The following is a 19,767-nucleotide window of genomic DNA, read 5'->3' as shown; positions in this document are numbered from 1 at the left end:
CCACTTGAAGCTTCCAGACAAACTCAAGATGTAAAAATCACCAGTCGATCTTTATCACCCTTTAATTGTAGTGTAATTACAAGATACACCATCGAACATACAATGCCCAAATATTGCACCATTACATGATATTGCAATAACACCGTGATTGTCTTTACAGCCCATACATAAAGTTTATAAATAAGGCGTGAGTTTAAAAAAAAAAGATATTAAAAGGCAGGTGAATGTGGTAAACATGCAAATAGCTGATGGATTCATGACATTCATGAAAAGCCTCTTTTACTTCTGAAAAAGCAAAATTAAATTCTCATCCACCCTCACGCTGACAATTAAAAGCCACCAATTAGCACCATTATCACCTATTTTCTTCATGCCGATGATTGAAAACACTTCCTTTTATAGCCAGCAGTGGCATCATTTAAAAATGGCATGAATCCTACACTAATACCACCTAGCACAGTAAAGCTACATATTAATCAGTGCACTGTTGGTAATACAAAAACAAAGCTGATGTACTGTCTACTGATAATAAAAATACATTCAGTACATGTACATGCTGATCTGGTCCTTGTGTGATGCTTACGATACTTAATTACACTTTATAGCAGCAGATACTGAAGCACCACACAGGGCGTTAATGGTCTTTACCCAGTGTCGGCTCATTTACCACTGGTGTCGTTTACTGTACAACATGCAGCGTATAAACACAGGAAAGTTTCATCCTTTAAGGCATGCCACAAACCCCGAGGAAAACACTTCTTGAAGGCTCAAAACTAAATAAGCATTTGATGCAAAAGGGAAAAAAACATAATTAGCAAGAAGAAAACAACAATAATGCTGTTTTTAATTTTAATAACCAACTCTTCACTTTTTTTAAATAGCAACAAGCAGAGCACTTGAACTCTACAGTGCAGTCTACATACTACAGGTGTGCGGTGCACAGACGGCCTTTGTGACTGAAAGTAGGTAGCAATCAATTGATCAGCAATATTTTCAAATTGACTAAAATGTATTAAATACTTCAAAATAGCTTTACTGATTTTACTTCACTGTCATTTTTTTATTTCTACATGACTTGAACATGAACCTGAGGTCATGAGGTAGATGAGCAGAGTTGCAGCTGCAAATGTTGTATTACTTCAGTGTAAGTGCCTTCATATTGCTCGTTAGTCCTTCATTTGCTCCTCTCTGATACCACAGGCTTGCTTCATTTCCTCCCGGTGTTCAAAGACTGCGTGCAGAAACTGGCCAAACAAGCGCTCCATATAGCTCTCGCCTAGAGGAAAAAAACCCTGCAAGAAGGCAATGTGTCCCCCGTGTGCTGTCAATACCAGGGCGACGTTAGGAAGATCCTGAACTACGGACACCGGGAAGGCTGTGAGAGCAGGAAAGAAAAAGCCCAAATGAATATAAACAGACAGCAAAGTAGACACAAAGCAGACACGTGAATCGGAAACCTTTTGTAACCCGGAGACTTCAACGTCCATGATTACATATAAAAAAGGAATTGTGCTAAAAAGAATGAGACATTTCCTAATATAATAGAGATAAATTCAATCATCTGTTTTGACGTCGCTTCAGTCCATCTTAAATGAGCTCACACACAAAGATGAAAGTGTTTGAGAGAGTGTTATCTTGCATGTGTGGATGCAGTATTGAACTGTATTCGCTTACATATGTTTTCAGTAGTGTTCCTGAGTCTGTGGCAATGAACCCACTGGCACCTAAGGGCCTTAAGATATCAGCCTTGGTTTTTAGCTTTGTCACTTGCATACAGAGAGTTTGCTTGATTCTCTAAAATTCCAAGATCATTTGCAGCTTTATTTTGAGAAACTTTACTGTCAACTATTTTTTCGTGTAGTCTTTAACAGAGTAGTAAACGCTGCCCCCACCTTTACTTCTGAGAAACCTAGACACTCTTGGATGCTCTATTTATACCCAACCGTGTTACTAATGTTCCACCAGGTGTTTTCTTTAGCAGTACACTTTTAATATGATGTCTTGTACAACTTTCAGTAAAGCATTCAATTTTACACAATGTTCCCAACTTGTTTTTTTCGAATAGGACCATAAAATCTGAAAAACGTCACATTTATGAGTAAACCATTACAGCTGTTATTTCCCCTTTGCAGTGCTTATACTGACACACCTCTCCTGTTGTGTACTCACCAGTTTGTGGAGAGAAAGGGTCATCAGCAGCATTGAGACACAGGATGGGTACGGCTGTATTGGGGAGCTTTTTGCCTGGGCTGGCATCGCGGTAATAATCCATACATGAGCTATAACCAAACATCAGAGACGTATAGCGTTCGTCAAACTCACGGATGGACCGAGCCTACAAAAGGGTGTGAAAACAAGATGACGATGAATGGAAAGTCAATTATACATCTAAGAAACTGACAAACTGTGAGTAATATTGTATCATACCTTCAGGACATAGTCAACATCCACCACTTTCTCTAAAATCTTCCTGTGCCTGTGAGAAACAGATTTTGGGGTTTTATTTAACTGGATTTACAAACGCAAAACTGTTAGACAAAATTTATGAACCCAAATGTATCCAACCTGGTGACAGCGCGGTGCAAGCATCTCGTGATGTGCCTGTTGAAGAGCAGCCAGTTGAGCGGTTCCTCCATCGAGTCAGAGGACTTACGTGCATCCCAGGGTACGGAGATGGTGATACCGGCAACCAATCCTGACTCGGTGTGCTTACGGGCCAGGTAGTTTAACAACACCATGCTGCAGCAGGGTGAAAAGAAAGGAATCATGCAATTGTTAAAAATCAATAAATAAAAGAAATGGAGGAAAGACACAGACGACAAATCTAGGTCCAGAAATGGAGGCCAGCAGAAACACTATGCACCAACTCACCCTCCCAAAGACACACCAGCCCCAAGCACAGGAGCACTGGGGTAGAGCCCTTTGACATGCTGCACCACACACTCAAGATCTGAAGTATTGGCAGCACAGTAGGTGACTGGTGTCTGAAGCAAGCAGAGGGATACAGGAGGGCAGTTACATGCAGTGCTTAAGCCTCAGATCTTCTGTTAGTGTTATTATTGGTCTGAAATGGTGTATCAGTGGAAAAACTTAAATTACTACTTAAACACACAGAAAATACTTTCAATTCACTTTTTTTGTTTGTTTGGTTTTTTTTTTAAATCTGAAACTGTTTTAAATTGGGATTAAATACATTGGCAACCCATCTACCAAAGGCTAGAATCCTTGCAGGGGGGATCAGAGTTCAAGACCACCACAGTTTCCTACTTCTCATTTCTGTCCTCCCGCTCTAAAATCCTCACTTTCCTCACTCAACTGGGGTCCTTCAGAGTGTATTGACATGTTACTTACAGATTTTTAAAAACTAATTTGATATTATTCTAATTTATTAGGTATTCATTGTACTTACCAGCAGCTCCTCCCCTCCAAGACCTCTGTTGTTGAAGACCACACATCTAGGAAGGAAAGTATTTATGAAAACTGCTTCAGGCAAATACCGGGCACAAGCTACAATAAGCTTCCTGCTTAATGTAAACTTTCCTGTTAGCGCTGCTTCAAGATCACTTCATTTTGTGTGAGGAGTGCAGCTGACCTGTAACCGTGGCGTGTGGCCTGGCTAACGGCGTGAAGCACATAGGACTGCTGGCTGTTTCCTGTAATCCCTGGGAGGATGAGCACTGTGGGACGCGTGGAGGATTCTGGGTAGGTCACACTGGCCTGATTGTCCAACCAGTCAAGAGAGATCTGACCACCATCCACTGTACGGATCAGCTCACTGGGAGATGAAGGGACGAGACAAGATATTCATTATTTAATTAAATGTTTAGATTAAGATTTTTAACCCTCTTGTAAATAGTGGTGAACTGAAAAAAGAGGGTTTCTTCCTACTTGCGATAACTGACAGGGGGTCTGGATTTGAGGGCAGCACAGACCAGCGTTTGAAGTCGGCCTCCCCAGCACCACGGAGTGGGACTGAAGCGCTCAGCTACCACAGGACAGTGCTTGTAGAGGAATGCACTGAAAGCCTCACTGCAAACCAGAGCTGGTCTCTGAAAGGACACAAGACCAGATGAAGGCGTTATAAAAGCACAGCTGCTAATACAGTCACACCTGTGAGAGACAAGAAAACATCCAAAACACACCAGGCGAGCAGAACAAGGTACAAAGAAAATAATGGCAGTATCAGTGGTATGTAGATGTGATGTGACCAGCTCTGCAAGAAATACATCACTTGGAAACTTTGATGTGATGTTACACAATAGCATTTGATTAGCAAGTAGCTAACAATGAGAAAATAACTCTTACCAACGTTTTAGATATTTGAAAATAGTATTCAAATATAATCAATTCAAAATTCATATTGTCTTGTTTACAGTCTGTGAAGATATTTTAGATATTTATTTTTTCTGCATTTTCTACATAAACAAATTCTACTATTGACCATACTTTGAAATTATCCTCACTTTAGCTGCTTAAACTTGAGTAAAACACTTATTATGAATAAAGCTGATATACTGCTTATTACCAAATGATCACTCATAACCATGATCTTCTTCCAGTTTTATTTATGGAATCAATAAAAGAGAGGCTTTAATTTTGTAGAATAAAAGATCATATCTCATACACAGATGATACACATATTACAATATTATAACCTACAGATTTAATTTTATACAAAATAAAGTTAATTTTTTTTAAAAAAAAGGTTCAGAGCTTTGAGTACAAACCTCTGAACCCAAACACTAAAAACTGTAAAATTATGGACCAAGAAATGTTAAATAAGCTTAAAAATGTAAATAAATAAAACGGAAAAACAGTTTTTTAATTAATTAGAAAAACAAAATACCACAGATAAAGTCGAATAGGAGTTAATAGGATATAGTGATCTTCATTTTAAAGGAAATAAAACGCTTAAAAATCCAACTAAACTGTAAGTCAAAGCGGGTATGGCGGAGTCTTTGCCGCTAACTTCGACCGCAGAGACTGACCTGACACTCGCGGCCCCACAGATAGTACATTGTGGCTGTGAGGGAGCAGATGATCACCGTGTATGGCCTGGAAACACACTCCCAGTATGTTCTCCATACCTCCGCATGAGTCAGAAACATGACAACGGTCTAAGTGCGGTTGACAGCTGAGCTGCTAGCCGACGACGTCGTTAACCGACACAACGGAATAACAGGACAGAAAGAATATGATATTTAATGCCCGACAACCTGCCTTCATCAGAAACATCTAACGTTCAATATGTTGTACTTCGACTCTTCCCAGCAGCCTTGGCGATATTACGTTAGACGCCGGTAGCCATCAGGTAATAAGTCTGGTGTTTTCTCCGGGAGCAGCTGCTTCCTAGTTCTCACAGGCGAAGCTCCTGATTGGACAAAAGCTCCAACTTCAACGTCATGGCTACGATCCATGTAAACTACAAATATGGAGATATAGTTTTTCCTTTTACTTTCTATGGGGTTATTGAAAATGAGTATATATACGTGTGTATATATATATATATATATGGATAGATAGAAAGATAGATATACATTTTTTTTAAATACACGTAAAATATAATGTAGTTGTAAGGAGGATTTCTGTAGTCTGTTGATTTCCAAGATAGTGGAAAAGGGGGTGGGATTAAATAAGCTTATGTTTCTTCCTGCTCCTTTTTGAGCATGAAAGTTATTTGTAGTTGTGGTTGCTCGTTTTCCTTTTGTTTTTCTTTGTTTGTTTGTCTCGTTTTAATTCTATGTTGTTATACTGTTTCAACAAGTTCAAAATAAAGATTCAATCAAAAACAATCAATAAATGATTGCATTACCGCCACGAGCTGGTGTGGAGCTTGGATCGAAACTTGTTTATTTACGGCTTTAAAAACAAAAATAATTATTTTTATCAGCTAAGTTGGCATTTTTAAAATATTTATTAGATCTATTTTTCGTCTGAGGACTTGAATGAAATTGAATTGCCTTATTTCTGCCTCATATTTCTAACAGTGTATCCTGTGCTGATCAGTTCAGTATGTACAAATGTATCTCCTTTTCCCTCCTCACCTCATTTCTCCTTTTGTACACTTCAACTTACTCTTGTTTATCCCACCTTTCCCTCAGGTTGATTTATTATCACCATAAACGTTTGTTGTGGCCTTTGCTCCATTCTCCTCCTTCATGTCTTTTGACACCAAATATACAAGTACCCATAAAAATATTGCCACTAGCCCTATTACGTGAATTAACATTCACTAAAAATACTGGTGGTTGGCAGTGCTAATCCTCAGCCTCATATTAGACATCTACGATATCAATTTCAAAACCCTATGTTAGCTTGTTCTCAACTAGTGAAATATTTAGCAAATTATTAGATTAATTAGCAACAGGTCAGGAATATTTCTGCATCTTAGGGAGGCAGAGTTTCTCCGAAGTAAAGATGGGCTGAAGTTCACCAATGTGCAAAAAATTGTGAAACAATTTCAGAATAACATAAAATCGCTGAATATCTCATCATAGTATATCATCAAAATATTCAGAGAATCTAGAGGAATCTCTGTGCACAGAGAACAAGTGCAAAAAGTCAGTATTAAATGGCCGTGACCTCCAGGCCATCGCGCGGCACTGCATTGAAAACAGGTATGGTTCTGTCATGGAAATCACTGCAAACAAACAAAACTGATGTTCAGTTTACTGCTAATAAAAATACATTCAGCACACATACATAGTGATCTGGTCCTCATGATACGCTTACGATTCATTATTACACTTTATGGCAGCAGATACAATTATCTGAAACCCCACACAGGGTGTTACTGGTCTTTACACAGTGTCAGCTCATTAACCACTGGTGTCCCATCCACACTCTACAGCATGCAAAAGTGTAATCATAGGAAAATTTGACTGTCTACAGAACATGAACCTGAGGTCATGAGGTAGATGAGCAGAGTTGCAGCTGCAAATGTTGTATTACTTCAGTGTAAGTGCCTTCATATTGCTCGTTAGTCCTTCATCTGCTCCTCTCTGATACCACAGGCTTGCTTCATTTCCTCCTGGTGTTCAAAGACTGCGTGCACAAACTGGCCAAACAAGCGCTCCATGTAGTTCTCACCTCGAGGAAAAAAACCCTGCAAGAAGGCAATGTGTCCCCCGTGTGCCGTCAATACCAGGGCGACGTTAGGAAGATCCTGGACTATAGACACTGGGAAGGCTGTGAGAGCAGGACGGAAAAAGTCCAAATGAATATAAACAGACAGCAGAGTAGACACAAAGCAGACACATGAATCGGAAACCTTTCATGTGACTTCAACATCCTTGATTACATTTTAAAAAAAGGAATTGTGTTAAGAAGAATATAAATTCTCAACAATTACAAAACTTGATTTATCTTTTGTGCGCCAAATCTGACAAGGCCTACTGAATCAGCATTTATGAGTAAACCATTACAGCTGTTATTTCCCCTTTGCAGTGCTTATACTGACACACCTCTCCTGTTGTGTACTCACCAGTCTGTGGAGAGAAAGGGTCATCAGCGGCATTGAGACACAGGATGGGTACGGCTGTATTGGGGAGCTTTTTGCCTGGGCTGGCATCGCGGTAATAATCCATACATGAGCTATAACCAAACATCAGAGACGTGAAGCGTTCGTCAAACTCCCGGATGGACCGAGCCTACAAGGGGGTGTGAAAACAAGATGACGATGAATGTAGAGTCAATTATACATCTAAGAAACTGACAAACTGTGAGTAATATTGTATCATACCTTCAGGACATAGTCAACATCCACCACTTTCTCTAAAATCTTCCTGTGCCTGTGAGAAACAGATTTTTGTTTTTTTATTTAACTGGATTTACAAACGCAAATGTAGATTTAGCAACCGTAACTTATCCGACCTGTTGAGAATTTGGTGCAAGGATTTCGTGATGTGCCTGTTGAAGAGCAGCCAGTTGAGCGGTTCCTCCATCGAGCTGGAGAACTTCAATGCATCCCAGGGTACGGAAATGGTGATACCAGCAACCAATCCTGACTCTGTGTGCTTACGGGCCAGGTAGTTTAACAACACCATGCTGCAGCAGGGTGAAAAGAAAGGAATCATGCAATTGTTAAAAATCAATAAATAAAAGAAATGGAGGAAAGACACAGACGACAAATCTAGGTCCAGAAATGGAGGCCAGCAGAAACACTATGCACCAACTCACCCTCCCAAAGACACACCAGCCCCAAGCACAGGAGCACTGGGGTAGAGCCCTTTGACATGCTGCACCACACACTCAAGATCTGAAGTATTGGCAGCACAGTAGGTGACTGGTGTCTGAAGCAAGCAGAGGGATACAGGAGGGCAGTTACATGCAGTGCTTAAGCCTCAGATCTTCTGTTAGTGCTATTACTGCTGTGAAATGGTGCACTGAGGATGACGTTCTCCATATTTATATTAAGAAAAACACTGAAACTAACTATGCCTGAAGAAATTAATCTTAGAAAACTGGTCACAAATGCATTGTTTTGTTGGGTCAAAAGCTTGAACTTTTTGGCCTCAATGTCAAGCTTTATGTCTGGAGGAAACCAGGCAGCCAATACCATGACATCAAATTTAGCGCGGTGGTGGCAGCATCATATTGTGCGGATGTTTTTGTGAGATTAGTCAGGGTCAAGGGCAAGATAAACGCAGTAATATATCAAAACATCCTGCCCCAGAGTGCTCTGGAACTCATACTGGGGTAAAGGTTCATCTTCCAACAAGGCACACAAAGCACACAACCAAACAAACAAAAGAGTGGTTTCCACTCTGCAAATGTCATTGACTGGACCAGCCAGAACCCAGACTTGAACCAATTGAATGTCTCTGGAAAAAAATCAGAAAATCGGTGTATGCCAACCTTCCCCCTCCAACTGGATAGAAGAATGGGAGAAACTGCCTAAAGGTTAGCGTGCCAAGTTTGTAACATCATACTCTAAAAGACCTGAGCTGTAATTGCTGCCAAAGCTGCTTCTGCAAAGTATTGAGCAAAGGCTGCAAATTCCTATGTACATATTATGTTTTTATTATTAAACTCGCAAGTACTTGGGTGTTCTACTTTGCAAAATTTTGTGGTGAAAAATAAAAATTTTGGAATAAGGCTGTAACATGAAAAAAGTGGAACAAATGAAGCACTCTGAGTACTCTCTGGATACACTAGAATCATTCCATCCACATTGTTTAATGTGCCCGCACCACTGGCAGGAAAACAACCCCAGACAGTGTTTTCATATTTGAAATCCTCACTTTTACTCCTCCAAACACACCTCTTGTCATTATGGCCAAAAAGCTAATATTTGTCTCATCTGACCATAAAGTTTTCTCCAGAAGGCATTTAGCTTCTCCACGAGGGCAAATTTCAGTCAAGCTTGAATGTGTTCATTCTGGAACATGAGCTTCTTTCTTAAACAGTGTTTTGAGAATTAGATTTTACTTAACTATAAATTATTAGGTATTCATTGTACTTACCAGCAGCTCCTCCCCTCCAAGACCTCTGTTGTTGAAGACCACACATCTAGGAAGGAAAGTATTTATGAAAACTGCTTCAGGCAAATACCGGGCACAAGCTACATTAAGCTTCCTGCTTAATGTAAACTTTCCTGTTAGCGCTGCTTCAAGATCACTTCATTTTGTGTGAGGAGTGCAGCTGACCTGTAACCGTGGCGTGTGGCCTGGCTAACGGCGTGAAGCACATAGGACTGCTGGCTGTTTCCTGTAATCCCTGGGAGGATGAGCACTGTGGGACGCGTGGAGGATTCTGGGTAGGTCACACTGGCCTGATTGTCCAACCAGTCAAGAGAGATCTGACCACCATCCACTGTACGGATCAGCTCACTGGGAGATGAAGGGACGAGACAAGATATTCATTATTTAATTAAATGTTTAGATTAAGATTTTTAACCCTCTTGTAAATAGTGGTGAACTGAAAAAAGAGGGTTTCTTCCTACTTGCGATAACTGACAGGGGGTCTGGATTTGAGGACAGCACAGACCAGCGTTTGAAGTCGGCCTCCCCAGCACCACGGAGTGGGACTGAAGCGCTCAGCTACCACAGGACAGTGCTTGTAGAGGAATGCACTGAAAGCCTCACTGCAAACCAGAGCTGGTCTCTGAAAGGACACAAGACCAGATGAAGGCGTTATAAAAGCACAGCTGCTAATACATTCACACCTGTGAGAGACAAGAAAACATCCAAAACACACCAGGCGAGCAGAACAAGGTACAAAGAAAATAATGGCAGTATCAGTGGTATGTAGATGCAGTGTCAGTGTGTTGAATAATACCAGCTCTGCACTTTAATGTGATGTCACACAATAGCATGTAATCAGTGAGTGGCTGACATACAGAAAATAAGTCTAAGATCAAAACTCCCCTTTTCCCTTTGATACAGTCTGTGCAGAGATTTGTTATATTTGCTTATTTTTTGGCATTTTTAACATAAAATTCTTAATTCTTAAATTCTTCAGCTGCCAATACTTAAACTTAAAGTGCTTAAACTTTAGCACAATGCTTAATATGAATATGAACAGGTCACACAACAAAGTCAATGATAAATAAGCTCACAGAAAAAGCACCCAGTTATAGAAGTGCAAACATGTCCGTCTAATTGCAAAGAAACAGGAGAGACATTAGGTGCAAAGGGTGATCGAAAAACTCTTCACAAACACATTTCCTTTTGTTTGGCAATTTTCGAGTGGAGTCATTGCTTTTAAACATTACAGATTACAGGAAGTATGAAAGCCATGAAGCTCCTGGTACGCATTTTTTGTGATGGCACAGTCAGTCTGCAGCTTTCGACTTTTACGCGACCCCGATCTCTAATACCTGGACGGTAACTTCTTGGCTGCGTTGTTGTGGTTCCCAAACACTCCCACTTTGTGTGAAACCCACCGATTGTTGATTGTGGAATATATAGGAGGAAGGAAACGGCGAGATCCCATTTCATCACTACGCTTGAGTTCACGAAATCTTCAGAACGACCCATACAGGTGCTTTATTTTATACACCTGTGATGACTAATTTGAGCTTTAGTTGTGGTCGGTGGTGTGATCGGTTTAATTTTTTTTCCCTTTACCAAACAGACTTAATTCTACATCTCGCAAAAGCGTACAAGACTCAGCTGAGGGGTAAAGTAGAACTTTTTTGAAGTAAACATATAAATTTTTGTAACTAATTGGAAAGTAGCATAGTGAAAAGGAAACAGAATAAAGTAACCACGGAATCTGACCTGACACTTGCGGCCCCACAGATAGTACAGTGCGGCTGTGAGGGAGCAGATGATCACCGTGAACGGCGTGAAAACGCACTCCCAGTATGTCCCCCATACCTCCGCATGAGTCAGAAACATGACAGGACAGAATGAAGTGCACTAATGTTTAATGCCTTCATCGCCAGCATTCAGCGTTGAGCTCTAGAGCGCGCAGGCGTTCTTCTTTTATTTTTGGTGAACAATAAATTATTGCATTACCGCCACCAGCTGGTGTGGAGCTTGGACCGAGACATTTTACTGTTTCATGAAAAAATGTGGCTCATTTTTTATTTAATAGACGTTTCAAAAAAGAAAATGAGAAGGCGAAACTAAAAAGAAACAGCTGGAGAAACACTTTACAGCTAATTAGGTTAATTAGCAACAGGTCAATAACATGATTTGGTATAAAATGAACATCTTAGAGAGGCAGAGCTTCTCAGAATTAACCGTGGTCCGAGGTTCACCAATCTGCAAAAAACTGTTTCAGAATTATCATCAATATAAAACTGTAAATATTTAGAACATCTCACGGTCTACAGTACATGATATCATTAAGAGAATCTGGAGAAATCTTTGTATGCAAAGGATAATTCTGATGTCTATTGGATGTCTATGATCTTCAGGCCCTCAGACAGCACCACATTAAAAGGCAGGCATGATTCCGTCATGGAGATCACTGCATGCACTCAGGAAACTTCCAGAAATGATTATCTGTGTTCACCATGTCATCCACAAATGGAGATTAAAGCTTGTACCATGTAACCATGTAAAGAAGAAGCCAGACGTGAACATTATGGGACGCTGCCATCTACTATGAACACAGTTCTTTTAAATTGGACTGAAGCAAAGTAAAAAACTGCTGTGTGGTTAAATGTCTGGTGGCATGAAGACTCCAGCGACACTTGAAGCACTATGGAAAAACTTTATTAGCTGACCAAAGCGTTTCAGCTTGTGGCCTTCATCGGGGTCATTGCAAAATAAACGTTTGAGTTTAGATAAAGGAAGAAATCTTGGTAAAATTACTTCAAATATTTGAAAAGATATAGACGCTGGACTAAAGAGGGGAGGGACCATCCAACTTGCTGGCTTTACTCAATGCTTAAATCCTGCTTCTCTGTTGGTAAGAAAGTGAATTAGGGCCGATGGAACTGGCAGCTTGCACATATAGACAGGGTCAATCAGTGTTGACATGTATGTACAGATTTTAAAGCAACACACGTTCCATCCAGATAACATCTTTTTTCAGAGAAGGCCTTGTATGTTTCAGCAATACAATGTTAAACTACATTCTGCAGCTATTATAACAGCCTGGGTTTGTAGCAGACAAGTTTTGGTGGTGAGGTTAACCGCCTGCAGTCCAGATCTTTCACCAGCTGAAAACATTTGGTGCATCAAAGAAGACCGAGGATTTTTTGTTCCGCTAGAATCCTTCATCAACATTCCAGAGGTGGTCTCCTCAATTCCCAGATATTCTATCTTTTATATCTTTTATATCTTTTATTAAAAGAAAAGGGTATGCTATAGTGGTAAACATGACGGTGCCCCAACTCGTTTACTGTCATCAAATTCAAATGACCTTGTTTTCTCTTAAAAGGATATTTTAAGTGTTTTTTTCTTGTGCATAGTCATAAACACTGCTCCTTACTTTGAGATGAAACTTCAGAATACTAAATGCTACTGCAATTCTATTCTTTTATACCTCTGCACACATCAGTATGTGAATTATAAAGATAAGTGAAATCTACGGTGTTGTCATAAAGTATCCAAGGTTGTATTGCTGGCAGTAGTACAGCTGGACTAAAGTTTAACTGAATAATTTAAGTAGTTGTTGCGTTCTGTGTCACTAGCCGCCCACAGCTTTTTATTTCTCTCCGCTCCCTCTGCCAACAAGTGCCTTATGTTGTGTAATCCTAACTTTACCCCTGTAGACATACCCAGGGTTAGCTGCATCTTATTGTATCCCTTTTTTTTTTTCTTTTAATGCTACTCTTTTAAATGCACTTGTTCCTTATTCCTGTTTCTTAGCACCTTTCTGCATCTTTTTACATATAGGTCCATACTTTGTTGGGCAGACACAGTGTACACCCCCACAGTGGATTTTAAATCAGTCATGTGATTGAAGTGCACAAAGGAATGATTGTAGACTTTGATATTTATGCCTCGTCAACAGTTTTCTTGACTATGCGAGTTCTTGTGAAGGTGTTTTCATTTCCATGGAAATAATTCTGTGATCATCCACTTTGGTGGTATTTTGTGCTCTTTCATGCTTTTTTGATGTTGTTAAGCTTTCCAGTAAACTCCTTCTTTTAAACAATGAACCATATTGTTGATTCGACCACTCCGAAGTTCTTGCTTTTTCTCTGATTGGTTTAGTTGAATTTTGATTGGGTTTCTTCAGCCTTATAACGGTGCCCCTCACTTCCACTCGCATCTGTCTGATTGTTTGATTTAAAATCTTCCGTAGTAGTGTGCAGAGGCAAAATTACACACACACGGTCCGAACTGTATGTGCATTACCACCACCCTCTGCTGGGCCCTGCTAGAAACATGTCTTGACATCAGTGGCGGAGCGGGGGGTGGCTTACTGGGCTTAACCCCGGGTTGTTTTTTCAGAAGCCCGGGGTCTTTTGGAGTGTAATTTTTTCATAGCTAGATGCCTGTCTGACAACTGTATAAAACAAAAACTACACACAATATTCAAAGCACATAGTGCACACTGTGGGAATTTACGACTGTGCGTAAATCCTCCCTAATATTGGTATGATCCGAGCTCAGACACTGAGGGAGGGGGCGGGGGGAGCTGCTGCTTGCAAGTGCGCTGTTGGAGAAGTGCAGCCAGGCAGACAGAGGGGAGAACTGAAGTTCGACCAGGTACCAAAGAAAATCATTCGTACTGTACAAATAATGTAAATATGACGGTGTATCACGAAAGATTGATATCAAACTGATCACTTGACCCATATTACGTTACTTGCTCTTCAAGTGAATCAACAAATGGCGAAATGAAAAGCCGAACAACAACAATGCTGTTTCTTTAGAGAGTCTTAGCTTACATGTATGTTTATTTCATATTTTCAGTTGTTTCCCTCCACGTCTAAATAAATCGGTTTCAGTAATGTACTGATATACAAGAATGGACATAAGGGGCTTCTTTTAAAGAAAAAACTCTGGTAGATGTTATTTTATATATTATGCTTTGTATGTTGTTCAGTATATTCCTATTCAAAACAAGAGGAATTTCAATACACAGCAGTATATTCACAGTTGAAACCAGATATTTACATACACTTTATGGAAAACCCAAGAACATTTTTTTACTGTACAACATCAATTTAGAGTAAACTTGTTTTGTTTTGGATAAATAAATATTGAAATATCTTTTGAATTAGTTAAATGTCAGAATAAAGACAGACAGAGCTGTCTCTTTTTATCTCTTTCATCAAATTTAGGAGTACATGTACACTAAGTTTATTGTTAATTAATAAGAAAACTCCAGACGATTCCATTCTGAGCTGAAGAAGCTTCTGATAGGTTAGTAGAGTCCATGTCCATACAATTTGGTGCCATTTAAAATTATGAAATACAGATAGTTTCTCTCTTTACTCTTAAAATTAACAAATATGTTTTTTATATTTATCAATCTAAAAAAATAAACATTTAGTCTGATTTGATGTTACAATTAAAAAAGTGTTTGTGTTTTTATCTGAAGAGTGTGTAAATATCTGGTTTCAACTGTATATTTGATGATGTTGGTGTTTGGTTTGATTGTCAGCAAGTTATGCAGGCTTGTTTGCACAACAAGGCTAAATAATTATATAAACTTTTCTCAATCTAAATAGTGGACTTTGGTAGAATTAAAAAATAAGTGTAGTGCAGGTCTATGATGATTTTTAGTGCTACTATCATCTAGTTCTGATTCTGGTTCTGTCTTGGTTAAATCCTAAGTAGTCCTGATTTGAACTGTTGTAGTCCTGTTTTAATTCCGGATCAGTTCTGGGTCTGGTTGAATTGGGGTTTAGTCCTCGAGTCTTGATACAGCCCAGACTTTGTTCTGCCTTGCTGCTTAATTAAAAAACTAGTTTAAGGTGTCCTGCACATGTGATATATATTTTTCCCTATATGAAGTCATTCTTTTTTGAACAAAACTCAAAACAGAGCCTATTAATCTTTCAGTCATTTCTAACCCCCCCACCCCCCACCTCCCACCCCAATCCCACATGCATACTACCCTTTAGGGCTAAGCCCCGGGTGTATCAAATGTCTGCCTCCGCCTCTGCTTGACATTGTCCTGTAAGTCACAGTTCATTTAAAAGTTTGTGTTGTAACCTTTTCAGCTTTTTTCCTTTAGTGTACAAAAGGAATTGCCATTGGATGGATCTACCACAAATTGTGAAAGAAGGGCATCCAGTAAAATTTAAAACATCTTAAATCTTGTCAGGCACATGCTTTTTAAAACACTGTTAAGACTGTAGCAAATCACATTTCTCACCACAGTCAAAAATAAGCTGCAACACCAAAGGAGGACTAATTTACAGTGGCCCCTAAAGAGGACTATTTGGATATGTGATTTTTGATTTTCGTTTGCTGTAGTATCCTGTAATTTAAGGAGTCATGGTATTATATTGGTATTATCATTATTATAAATTACTGATTCAGTACATAGTATATGAAATCAGCAATGTCATCATCCCAACTAAAGCTAGAATGCTAGATAATATGTATATATCTCTAAATATAATTATCTAAATTTTGAATGCTAAAACATATAATCTCATCTACCTTCCCAATGAAGCTTATGCGCAACTTCAATTAGGCAGATCCGCAGTCACTCATCTGCCTGCTTTCCTGGGTTGTTTGGCTGCTACTAGTCTCTTCTTGACTCCACTACTTTTTCCCACGTTGTCAAACTCAGTACTGACATCATTACTCTAATCCAATCACCTTCTTGCCCACATTCTTTGAGCCAATTAGCCTCCACTCTACGTGGTTTAAATCTCTACTCTTCGTCTTGATGCATGCTCGATCATCCAGGTAAGTAAATCCCCAAAGTTGGATTATGTTCATGTGCTAGTTTCAGTCATTGTGCGATGTACTGTTTATAAGATTGGGGAAACCTGCAGTCAGCTGAGAGTGAAGAAGTCACTTGGATGAGTGACGAAACGTTTCTCCCACTGAAAATGCTACGTCCAGATGAATAGATTCAAACTTTCGGGATCTACTCTCTGTCATTCTCGCTTTCAGACTCGCATTCATGCAACCCACCTCCTCCCCATCCTCACCTCATAGACATATCAACTGGAGCTTCATCCAAACCTCACTCATCTTCACCACCACCACCATCTAGATTCTGCTCTGCCATGATAGGTCATCAGAGATTAATCGCCAAATACATTCATTTCTCTATGTCAATGAATAATGCTCAATTCTCTCCGTAATGAAATGAAGCTGTAAAAAAAATTTGTAGCTCACTTGTGGGAAAACAAACCTGCAAATCATGGTAAAGAAATGCAAATGAAGACCAAGACACAACAATTTATTCCCTCTTTATTGCATGAAATCTGTCAAAATCTGCCCCAGAATGAGGTCTGTCTTTTCTTCGATTTATTTCTTGATTGTCTGCTGTGATGATTATTTCATCTAGTTAAGCGGGATTCCTGTAACCACCTCTGACTCAATACCACACTCGTCATTTCCACGCTTGATTTTGAAGAAACCTGAAATAAGAAGACAACAGAGGACGACACAGTTTTAGGCCAGCATTCCCACTCATCTTCAGCACTTTGTGTGACGTAGGCCTGTATGTGACACCGGCTATGTGCCTTACACTTTCATCCATACCTTCATCTCCCCAGTCAGTATTCCAGGAGTTTGCAGCCAGCCAATAGGGCGTCCCGTTCTCATCACCCCAGCCCAAGATCTTAATGGCGTGACCGCCCAGCATATCCCCTGTCACATGCTGATACACACCTACAGCAAAAAAAAAAGCTCATTAAAGCAGAAGAAGGTTGTTCCTCTTTTGAATAATACCCATTTTCTGACAGGCGTTCTAAAGTGTCTGTGGAGTTTTTTCAGATTAGTGGTCGACTTGCTTGCTCTCAAACAGTTGCCCAATATTAAACTGAGACAAAGAAGTACGTTACTCATATAGAGTGACATTACTAGAATTAAATACATAAACCTCACCACTCTTATACAGCAGAAAATCTTCATAAACAGTGAAAGATGCCTCCACAGGCCCGTTCTTGTACAACTCCGTCATGATCTGATCCAGGTCCGACGGGACGCCGTATGTGCGTCTACCTGAAGAGGGACATACAGGAAACTTCAAGGACTGCAACGACAAAGTAAACCAATGCTAGGAGGGTGCAGAGTTTATTTTAATTCTCTGTACCAAAGTGTTTGTCCTTCTCATATGATAGTGAGTATCCATCAGTGCACTGCTGCACACACTTAGGAGTCTCTGAACTCCCACACGGAGGACGACTTCCATTCACATGATGCTCACAGGGGGCGATGGTGTAGGGTAGACAGCCTGTAATAAACAGTCACGGTCAGTCCATTTAAGTCAAGTCTTTTGCTCCTCCCCAAAACTACTTAAACTGAATTCAGCAAGTGGATAATGGACTTACCAACTTTAGAGTCATACAAGCCTCCTGTGACAAGCCCTTTCTTTGCCCAGAATTCCCAAGCAGCAGAAGGATAGCCACCATAACAGCTACATCAAACACAAAAAGACATAATGTGCACCATGAGTTATGTTATAGCTGTTTTACTTCATTTGATTTTTGAAGACTGTAATTATAAACCATCACGGTTTCTCCAAAAAAACTTTTCCATGAAAACTTCATGAGTAGAATTAATGAACAGCCCATTTACTTATATACACGAGCCATTACTAATGCTCACCCCATGCCGCATTCATCACAGCAGGCCAGCAGATCTTCAGCGGAGATCTCCACAGAGATCTTACCACCACTTTGGATACATAACCTGTCAGATATTGCCTCAGCTGCCCCAAAGGCCTGTGTAAAAATCAAACCGGGAACACTGAGAACATGGAAGTTGGTAATGATTTTTTTTAATGTCCCACCCTATCTCCTCTATTTGGTGGTGGTGTATTTTTAATTTCTTGGTGTGTCATACCCAACAGGACCCACAGGAGCCTTGATCTCTGATCTGTTGGATTGTGGCACAGTTGGGCCACTCTTTGCGTGCGTCAAAGCTGTCAGGAAGTTTAATGCCTTCAATATTATGAAGCCTAAACAAGAGAGAAAACAGAATCACTGCAGATTAGCTCAACCTGCTGACTGTCACATGTCATCTCATGTGACCAGCTGTCCAAACCACCTGATAAACTTACACCTCTGGTAGCTTGGGTCCATTCAGTATGGTGCCACACAGCTGTTTAACATAGGTGGCATCGATATTCTGGAAATTCCTTGTGGCCTGGAGCAAATAAAAAGGAAATTGGAGCAGAGAAATCATCGCTTACGGGTTGTTAACAGCTTCCTAAGATGTGGAAATATCCATAAAAACTGATTGCATGGTCTCACCGTCCAGGTGGTGTTAGCCTTGTTAATAAAATCAACCATCTCAGAGGAGAGAAGGGAGTGGTGAGGGTGTGCCCAAGTGGTGGACACCATCACCACTACAGAGAGGAGGAACAGTGGACTCATCCTGCAAAACAGACATCAGTGATCATAGGAGGTGACCAGGAAACTGTTTACATGCACACAAAAGCACATCTCAGTGGAGCGTTACAAGGAAAGGGAATAAGGAAAGAGGCCATTTCCTTTATTTATAACCAACATGTGTTTTGCAGTAATGTTGCAAATACATTTCTGTACATAGGAACTGGGTCATGTATGAATGCAATGAACTTGGTTATTAGAAACATTCTTTCTGAAATATATCTAACACTGACTTTAAGAATTAGATCCACAATTAATGATAAATGATACTTTTATTCCAATTTATAAAGAAAAAAAAAGTTTAAAAGAACATTCATATTATCAGATGAATCAGAACTGCAGCTAGATTTAACATATATGTACATTGATTCAAGCTAAAAACAAAAAATGAAAACTTCAGCTTAAGACAATCATAAAGTATTAATCCACATGCATATTGAACTCATATGTGCAAAAAAAAAAAAAAAAAATCAGCATATTTGCCAAATGTCTTAATTTTTTACCTGGGTTGCTGTTTTAGTAGATCTTTTTCGTCGTTCTTCTTCTCTCTGACTCAACAAACCTTACAGTTACCCTTCTTATAAGACTACAGTTGTTGATCACATGCCTGTGTAATAAATGCACCTGCATGTCTCATGTGACTAGAAGCCTGCCATTCCAAAGGTTGACCAAGCTCTTAAAATTATTAGACGTCAATAACGAGATGCAGCTTTGTTTCCTTTATTTAACCATCAACCTTCTGATTCTTAATTTTTTGTTTAATATGTATGAACTTCTCCCACACACACACACACACACACACACTTAAACTCTGCATCAAAACATGAAATCAC

At 39.7% G+C, this 19,767-nt stretch overlaps 3 protein-coding genes across 5 annotated transcripts; all 3 read right to left on the bottom strand.

The window, feature by feature from the left end:
- Positions 1 to 44: 44 nt before the first annotated feature.
- Positions 45 to 5,370, bottom strand: LOC309688585 (phospholipase ABHD3-like). 2 transcript variants are annotated; one of them, XM_082504421.1, is made up of 9 exons: positions 4,989 to 5,370; positions 3,889 to 4,049; positions 3,593 to 3,775; positions 3,410 to 3,455; positions 2,872 to 2,984; positions 2,566 to 2,739; positions 2,428 to 2,476; positions 2,170 to 2,335; positions 45 to 1,375 (listed from the first exon to the last, which is right to left on the bottom strand). In XM_082504421.1, exons 1-9 carry the CDS (start codon positions 5,106 to 5,108, stop codon positions 1,167 to 1,169), a joined length of 1,221 nt encoding a protein of 406 aa, XP_082360547.1. In that variant the 5' UTR covers positions 5,109 to 5,370; the 3' UTR covers positions 45 to 1,166. The 2 variants fall into 2 exon arrangements, with proteins under 2 accessions (XP_082360547.1, XP_082360548.1); XM_082504422.1 differs by having other exon boundaries at positions 5,221 to 5,369.
- A 150-nt stretch (positions 5,371 to 5,520) lies between these two features.
- LOC309688584 (phospholipase ABHD3-like) lies at positions 5,521 to 11,455 on the bottom strand. Of its 2 annotated transcripts, XM_082504419.1 has the most exons (10): positions 11,223 to 11,455; positions 9,944 to 10,104; positions 9,648 to 9,830; positions 9,465 to 9,510; positions 8,179 to 8,291; positions 7,873 to 8,046; positions 7,742 to 7,790; positions 7,484 to 7,649; positions 7,090 to 7,188; positions 5,521 to 6,640 (listed from the first exon to the last, which is right to left on the bottom strand). In XM_082504419.1, exons 1-10 carry the CDS (start codon positions 11,340 to 11,342, stop codon positions 6,492 to 6,494), a joined length of 1,260 nt encoding a protein of 419 aa, XP_082360545.1. In that variant the 5' UTR covers positions 11,343 to 11,455; the 3' UTR covers positions 5,521 to 6,491. The 2 variants fall into 2 exon arrangements, with proteins under 2 accessions (XP_082360545.1, XP_082360546.1); XM_082504420.1 differs by lacking the exon at positions 5,521 to 6,640 and having other exon boundaries at positions 6,655 to 7,188; positions 11,223 to 11,452.
- Positions 11,456 to 15,295: 3,840 nt separating this feature from the next.
- On the bottom strand, positions 15,296 to 19,720 carry ctsbb (cathepsin Bb). The gene is made up of 9 exons (XM_082506587.1): positions 18,797 to 19,720; positions 18,604 to 18,689; positions 18,387 to 18,501; positions 18,150 to 18,265; positions 17,873 to 17,958; positions 17,635 to 17,775; positions 17,427 to 17,543; positions 17,082 to 17,210; positions 15,296 to 16,957 (listed from the first exon to the last, which is right to left on the bottom strand). Exons 1-9 carry the CDS (start codon positions 18,917 to 18,919, stop codon positions 16,881 to 16,883), a joined length of 990 nt encoding a protein of 329 aa, XP_082362713.1. The 5' UTR covers positions 18,920 to 19,720; the 3' UTR covers positions 15,296 to 16,880.
- Positions 19,721 to 19,767: the final 47 nt, after the last annotated feature.

This window comes from Aulonocara stuartgranti (assembly GCF_965226115.1).
Source record: "Aulonocara stuartgranti genome assembly, chromosome: 15".
Classification (NCBI taxonomy): domain Eukaryota; kingdom Metazoa; phylum Chordata; class Actinopteri; order Cichliformes; family Cichlidae; genus Aulonocara; species Aulonocara stuartgranti.
The sequence above is the reverse complement of the archived record's forward strand: the minus strand, read 5'-3'. Positions and strand labels throughout refer to the sequence as shown.